The sequence below is a fragment of the Sinocyclocheilus rhinocerous genome, unplaced genomic scaffold (genome assembly GCF_001515625.1).
Source record: "Sinocyclocheilus rhinocerous isolate Xijiao unplaced genomic scaffold, SAMN03320098_v1.1 scaffold789, whole genome shotgun sequence".
In the NCBI taxonomy this organism is placed as follows: Eukaryota; Metazoa; Chordata; class Actinopteri; order Cypriniformes; family Cyprinidae; genus Sinocyclocheilus; species Sinocyclocheilus rhinocerous.
In genome coordinates this window covers 1,194,826-1,202,993 of record NW_015667306.1, presented here as the reverse complement: position 1 = coordinate 1,202,993, position 8,168 = coordinate 1,194,826, and the positions used below count along the sequence as shown (strand labels likewise).

Genomic DNA, 8,168 nt, shown 5'->3' with positions numbered 1-8,168 from the left:
GATAGATAGATAGATAGATAGATAGATAATGTTAAACTTTTTAAATACGCTATTTTTTAAATGTAATACTAACATTTAAAAAAAAATAATGCTATTATATAAAAAAAAATTAAAGCCACCAAACTTTTTACAAATATAATGATATTGTTTAGGAAAAATATATGATGGAAATATGACACGAAAAATATATGATGCAAAAAAATTATTTAGGGCTTTAGTAGTACAACAACTTGTCTCTGGTTAACTTTGTAACTTACAACTTTGTACCTTATCTACCCCCAATAGATACATATTAGTACTTTAGAGTAGTAATATACCCTCAGGGTGCTACTATGAACTTTGTAGTGGTAAAAAAGGTTTAGTTCTTTCTGAGAGTCGAGGGTGCACTGCACCAGTGACAAGACAATAGACATTGTACCCCTTAAAGGTAAAATGTTTTCAAATTTTTTATGTTGTTTTATTTATAATTTTGGATTGTGATTTCAACACAATGGATCCACCATGGATTAATCCATGGGTTAAGATTAATTAACTTGTACTAATGTATTAAAATTTGTAAAAAGCAGCTAGTAAAAGCTTAACGCACTGTGATGGCGTAAACAAACCCATTGACCAATCTTTGTTTCTATTATCAAATTCATGCTAAATTTATTTATGTTACCACTGTTTTCTGATGTGAAAGGAATCAAAGTTTTAAGACAGTTAAACACAGGTCTTCTTCTCCATTAATGCCCATTTATACTTTCAACCTCAGGGCAAGAGCTCCAAACAATTCATACTGACAGCCTGAACTAGATAACCTCCTAAATAGCATTACCCCAAGCACTGACATTTAGAAGAAAATGCTGGGATGCGCACACACAGCTTTCAAGTCCAATATTTCAGTGGTGATCTAATGACAAGACATCTAATGCCAAGCCAGGCTGCAGTACCAGGTTTGTCTCAGGGGGAAAGAAACGCTCAGTCTTTCATCAAACATAGTCTTATGTCATAGCCCCACACAAACTTGTACAGGATGTGTACAGGATTTTTTCCCCCCTCAAATTTACCATAATTTAGTGATGTAAAAATACTGCATCATCATTCATATTCTTATACACAGTCTTACATTTTTAAACATTTTACATCATATTTATTTGCCTTCAAAATTCTAAAACTTTGTTTATTTCTAGGTGTAAATTACATGTTGAAGCTCAGATTGACTATGTGGTCTCAGCCTTTTTTTTTTATTAATTGTATATCCATAGAAAATACTAGTGTTAATATTTGTTTTGAAATGTATATAAGTGAGGATGAACAAAGATAAATATGTAGTGATTCAAATTGACTTTCATATCTATCTTTACCTCCAATTTATCAGATAAATGACTATGATCCATGTACATGTGCAGCCTTCACATAAAGAAAGAAATGTGCATTAAAACCTTTAAGAATTTATAAAATAATGCATATTAATTAAAATCACACTGACTACAACTAATTTTTAAAACGTTTTTCAAGGAATCTGCAATCTCAGTAACAAAGTAATGGGGAACACCAAACTTGAACAGACTAAAAGCACTATATACTGTAAAATATTAAGTCAAATCTCTTTCACTCACACGTTCACTAGGACTGTCTCATACACATAAACACGTCATAATCAGCATGCTAATTCATAATATCCATTTAAAAGCAGTCATTCATCAAAGAACACTGTCATCCAGCTGGCAAAGCACTAGCACACATGAATAATTGTACATAAAATTAACAGAAACAATATAGAAACAAACACTCTTGATGCACACACACACACACACACAGGTAATGTGCAGTTTGTGTGATGCCATGCAGCAGAGCTGTTCAATATTGCCATTGCTATGGAAACAGAGGTTAGAGAAACATGCAGCACCTTTCTGGGTTTGGTTCCTCGCTGCACGCTCAGACGGAGGAGGAAGAGGTGACAGATTAAGCACACTTTAGCATATTTTTAAGCATGCTAATTCATAATATCCATTTAAAAGCAGTCATTCATCAAAGAACACTGTCATCCAGCTGGCAAAGCACTAGCACACATGAATAATTGTACATAAAATTAACAGAAACAATATAGAAACAAACACTCTTGATGCACACACACACACACACACAGGTAATGTGCAGTTTGTGTGATGCCATGCAGCAGAGCTGTTCAATATTGCCATTGCTATGGAAACAGAGGTTAGAGAAACATGCAGCACCTTTCTGGGTTTGGTTCCTCGCTGCACGCTCAGACGGAGGAGGAAGAGGTGACAGATTAAAGTTTGATCAGTCAGTGTGTTTGTAATGTGCTTGAATGTCTCTCACATACAAACACACCAAGACTCCCACATAAACAGAGCGATAATCTTTTTGCATCTTAGACAGAGACTTTATAAAATGCCTGTGACAAAAACAGTTTGGCCTCATGCATGTTTGTATTAGTGAGTGTAGATTTAGGATCCCTTGTGAAAAATAAGCACACTTTAGCATATTTTTAAAAATAGTACTTATTGCAGAAATAAAATATTTAAGTGCAAACTGAATGTAATGTTTTCAGACACCTAATTGCTTGTTTTTTTTACAATTAAATGAAGATGTATTATATTTATATTAAATGCAACTTAAGAGTGTTTTTGACCCATTTAAGTTGGATTTAAGTACAGCTTTATGTGTAATTTCATAATTATTACTTATTTTGTCTTTGAATTATGGTTAAAGTGTACCATTGAATGTACTGACAAGCACTTATGGTAAACTAAAATATACTTTAATGTTGTTTCTACTGAAACTTGCATGACATGTATTAAAATATATTTGTAATTACACATTTGTAATGATGAAGTTGAAATTTAGTACATTTAAAATGTATAATCTTTAAATGTAATATCAAATAACACACTACAGTTGTGCTTAATGTGTTTTAGTATGTTAGTCAACACAACAAAATAAGTGTATTTCTTTAAAGCATGACAAAAGATTATTGAAATATAATGATTTAAAATTAAGTAAATCTACCAAATGCACATTTTATGTGTACTTAAGTGTGTTAAGAAACATAGTCATGAAAGTGTACTCTCTTTAAGTACACTTAAGTGGACTAGTGTATTACCTGCAAGTCCAGTTTTTTTTTTTTTACACCACAAGTGCACATTCAATACAATTATGCACACTTCTTTTTCACAAGGGACAAGAGAAGACTACATGTGTGTTCATGCAATATAGTATGTATTTTTTGGTTGGGAGGATTTACAAAGTGCGAATACGTGCTTGTTAAATTCATGTAAGAGGTGAAATCAGAAGGGAATCAGAAACATGGTTCACTTTTACAGACACAGATACAGGATGAGCAGTATCATGGCCAGAGAGTGTTACTATATCCCCCTCTGCTGGAAAGGAGAGGTAATACGCAATACTTTTAATGTGAAGTAGCCTCAGATGACATACTCACAAGTCCAAGCACAGACTGTCCAATGTATATTACACACAAACATGGGAAGAGATAGCTGAAATAGACAGCTCTAATTTGATTGGCTGTCACTAAGAGCCTACACAATGGGCTTAAGGGTCCAATGCATTAAAAACTTGTTCCTATGCCCTGCAAATTTAAGTGACAACAATGAACCTCCAAGGAAGAAATAATAATTGGATATGCCAACGCTTTCTAGAATACTGGCATCAATTTTTTTTACCAAAGAAATTCAGAGTTTCTTTTGAGCCGTTCACTAGCAAGTAAACTACATATTCACTAGAAGAACTGAGTATTATGCTTTGCTTTAAATAATATTATGTATTTATTCAGAAATTCTAATTACACACATTTCTGATAGATTCTCTGGTGTTTTCAGTACAGCCAGTGACAGAACAGTCTATCATTGTGGTATCAACAATTTCAAATAAACTCGTCTCTATATGTGGCATTTTAAAAATCAAACTATTATTGGTGGCTTTTTTGAGATTGGTCAGACTGACCTTTCCTGTCTGAGTGGGTGGTTCTTGGCCAGAATAAGCTGCAAACGTCTTGCTAAGCGAGACTAAAGACCTCTTCAAAAGGCCACTTGTGTTTGTATAGGAAAAAAAAGTCATGAATATACACACAGTCTCACAGAAACACGGTGCACAAGTACCAATGCAAGAACATATTCGTTATGTTGAAACCCCTTTCCTCACTCACCACTTTGTTTGACTTTGGACCTTCAATTATCTCTGAGAAAATAAAAAATAAAATGAGATCATTACAATTTCATGAGAAACAAAATATGGCTGCAAGCTGATATGTGCCTAAAACTGTTTGCCTACCCCGCTTCAGCATTTTGGAGGTGGCAGCTTCAGGTGTGTCAGGAGATGTCGTGTCGGCCCCATCTTCTACTAACTGAATCTGCAAGAGATCCCAGCAGTTTCTAAGAACTCAACAGAAGAACATGTACATGTTTTCACCTCTCAGTGTTTGTATGAGCAAGCATACATGGGAGTACCTGTGATTGGCGTACAAATATCCCATGGTTCTCCTGACAGGTGAAATATCGTTTACCCTGCACAGTGCCATCGTTCTTGCCTTTAGGTTCCTCTAGAATGACGCCCACCCATTTTCCAGAGGCAAAGAGGGTGTTTCCAATATATGCCACGGTGCCTCGATGACCTTTACCAATGACCTCAACCAGAGAGCCCACCTTAACAGGCCGCCCACCGCCATCTGAACTCATCCTGCTGCTGCCGCTGCTGGTGGTCTGAGGACAAGAGAGAAAAACCCTTAAATGACAAAAAGAGCTTTTGATTATATCAAGAAAATAGTAGATTGATGAAAGGTTTATGATTTGACATACAGTGGCCCTAGAAAGTATTTAGACACTTTAGCTATACCTTTTTGCATATAGATATTGCCATTTATTTAAATGAATAAATAAATAAAAATACATTACTTCCATATTAAGTTATTAGAACAGTTAAACAATTACATTTAATACACAATATTGTCAGTTTCTTTTTCTGTTTTTACTTTGCCAGCAAAAGTAGATTCAAACAAAGCCAAATCAGAACCAATATTCGTGTGTTTGATCCTGATTAATTCTGTGTTTTTGAACAAATCGGTTGAATGAACGATTCAATGACTAATAATAAAGGCAGCTTACTTTAATTCCAGAAAGAATGAATTGGAATGATTCAATGCTGAAAGAGTGAATCAGCTTGCAGAAAGTCACTGAAAAATTCGGACAGCATACAACGCGCAAACACAGACAAGTGGAGTGATTCAAACTGTCAATTGTGCCGGTGATGTTGCACTGTATTTCAGCACATTTGCAATGCCACTCAGCCAGTCAGATTCGGACCAACTGTATAATTTATCAAATGCAATGACATTCAGACATTTTGTGGAATAAATTTAAAACCACACTGTGACTAGACAATCTGGGGGAGTTGAAACCATTTGCAGGCTCCTCATTAGGTCTCTGAACAAGTCTCTCACGCCCTCCAGATTATATGTCTAAGAGGACAATTGAGGGTTATTTAGGAGCACTCAGACCAGAGCTCATGGCTGAAAAAGTTTGTGACGCAGCCCTAATCTTTACTGCAGAAGACATCACTGTTACCTGCAGTCACAGTGTGCAGGAACTCACTCTCTCTCTCTCTCTCAAACACACACACACACACACCAGCTGATCCTGAGAAACCTGCTCCATTTCACTTCCATTTAGTCATTTAAATTCTCTCTAATCACACAGAGCCTGGGGTCCAAAATGAGTTTTATTTCTGAAACTTACTGTATACTAAAAATAAGTACTGGTCACATAAAGATAACAAGATAAGGCATAATATCTGCGGTGTTATTTATTATTCTTGCTGACTCTAATATAAACTCTAAACGCTCTGAAGAGTCGGGAACATTATTAGGTTACAATGGAACAAAAGAAAGAGAACAGAAGTGATAGATGTGACCTCTCCTGCAACTCAAAAACAGAGAGCTGTGCATGGACTGGCAGCAGCTCACTGAAGCGTGACATATTCATTCATTGCAGAGATAGTTACTGGCCAGTTCTAAATTCAGCTGAAGAATACGTCATGTGCACATGCAGGACAGGGGAGTTACTGAAAACTGACTTGTGACTCAGCAGAATTAAGTCACTAACTGTGTTAGTACACAGTAAAACTGTGGGTTTAGGAATGTCTTCATTGATATGGATCTTGTGGAGCTTGTTAAAAAGTGAAACCGAAGAATTTGAATAATTTTAAGTTCCCTGCGAACTTGAAGCTTAAATGGCAGAGCTTTTCCCATGTGTGAGTCATGTGCTAGACATAAAGTGTCTATGTTTTGAGGAGATTTGCCTTACTAATGCCTGATGTACTTTAGGTTTTTTAATGAATTATATGTTCTCCATCAAATCCTTGTCCATTTGCTTTCAAATAAATGTGAAAGCATGTCGATATTTTATATAGGCGTACATCTGAGTAGTTAACCTCTTATAAGAGCTCTTAAAATCCACAAAAATTTTCAGGGAATAAGTTCACACGAATAATTAAAAACACTTATACGTTTATTTTTTTATCATGGTGGGAACTTTAACTTCTTGACTTTTATTTTTTTATACTAAACTATTATACTGAATCCTCTAACCCTAAAACTAACCCTCACAAAAACCTTTTTGCATTTTTAGATTACATCTCTGCCATATGTTTATTAATCTGTTTTCCTCATGGGGAGCTATTGGCTGCACAATAATATATATGATTTCTGGTTTTACTATCCTTGTGGGGGATGCATCACTATATTCACTAACAGTCCATTTAAACTGGTGTTTTATGTTCATAGTAGCGCTGTCTAATGTTTTATACTGGAAAAGGGCGTAAGATTTATGTCTGGAGATCTAGCCAGAAAGTTATTACTACATTTAACCGGGTTTGAAATAAGACTTATGTTGAGCTAAAGGCTTTGATTCAGTTTGTTAAAAATAGGATTTGGGCTGTAGTCAAGTTAAAAGGGATAATCCACACTAAAATGAAAATTTTGTCAACATTTACTCACCGTCTTGTTGTTCCAAATCTGTATGACTTTTGAATGCAGAACACACAAGAAAATATTTTGAAGAATGTTGGTAACCAAAGAGTATTGACTTCCATTTTTGTCCAAAGAAAGTCGTACAGATTTGGAAAGTCATGACGGTAAATGATGACAGAATTTTCATTTTTGGGTGGACCCTTTAACAGAATCATATTTAAAATGATTTTACAAAACGCTTTTAGTCCATAAATAACATGACATACAGTGCAGACAATCGAATAAAGGGAAAAAAGCAAAACTAGTATGAAAAACTAGTAATGAACATCAAAATGTATCACATTAATCTGTGTTTTGTGATTTTTTTTATGTGTTACTCAGCAACTGTGTCAAAAATGGCATCGCTCCATTACTGTCCTGCAGTAAAAACGGCCTCATACATACAAAAACACACTGCAATTGATTGTAGGAGTTATTACACAAGCAAATGCATTTTAGCTAAAAGCTGAACCTTACAAATTCCAGAAGACTGACTCTCGCCTGACACATGCTACAACACCTGCATGTCCACACTCACAGCATCATACACAACACACTAATTCTACTTTAATACAATTAAAAATTTGCATGTATTCACATGTAGGGTGGCAGACAGAAACAGAAAGTGTGTCCACTGTATGTCACTCACCCTGCTGTAAGTGTATCGTTTCATTTGAGACATGCTGCTCCTGCGTCGCCGTTGACAACGGTTCCTTGCCTTGCTTCAGCAACCAGCACAGGCTTTTCAATCCCCCAACCCACTGTCTCTCTATCTCTCTGTCTGTCCTCTCGCCTGACACATGCTACAACACCTGCACAGCATCATACACAACTGCACACTAATTCTACTTTAATACAAGTAAAAACATGCATGTATTCACATGTACGGCGGCAGACGGAAACAGAAAGTATGTCCACCGTATGTCACTCACCCTGCTGTAAGTGTATCGTTTCATTTGAGACATGCTGCTCCTGCGTCGCCGTTGACAACGGTTCCTTGCCTTGCTTCAGCAACCAGCAAAGGCTTTTCAACCCCCCAACCCACTGTCTCTCTATCTCTCTGTCTGTCTTTCTCTATCTCCACCTAACTCTCATCACTCAAGCCTTTGTCCATACGATGAGTATCAGAGATGTGCGTTTT

General features: G+C 36.0%; 1 protein-coding gene across 1 annotated transcript in view; it reads right to left on the bottom strand.

Moving 5' to 3' along the window:
- Positions 1-7,799, bottom strand: part of LOC107733754 (dynactin subunit 1-like) — a 29,509-nt gene extending 21,710 nt beyond the window's left edge. Inside the window, exons 1-4 of the mRNA XM_016545520.1 lie at positions 7,677-7,799; positions 4,473-4,724; positions 4,297-4,375; positions 4,172-4,203 (exon numbers count right to left, since the gene is read on the bottom strand). Of these exons, the coding sequence (XP_016401006.1) occupies positions 4,172-4,203; positions 4,297-4,375; positions 4,473-4,724; positions 7,677-7,709 (396 nt within the window). The 5' untranslated portion in view covers positions 7,710-7,799. The remainder of the gene's footprint in view (positions 1-4,171; positions 4,204-4,296; positions 4,376-4,472; positions 4,725-7,676) is intronic.
- Positions 7,800-8,168: the final 369 nt, after the last annotated feature.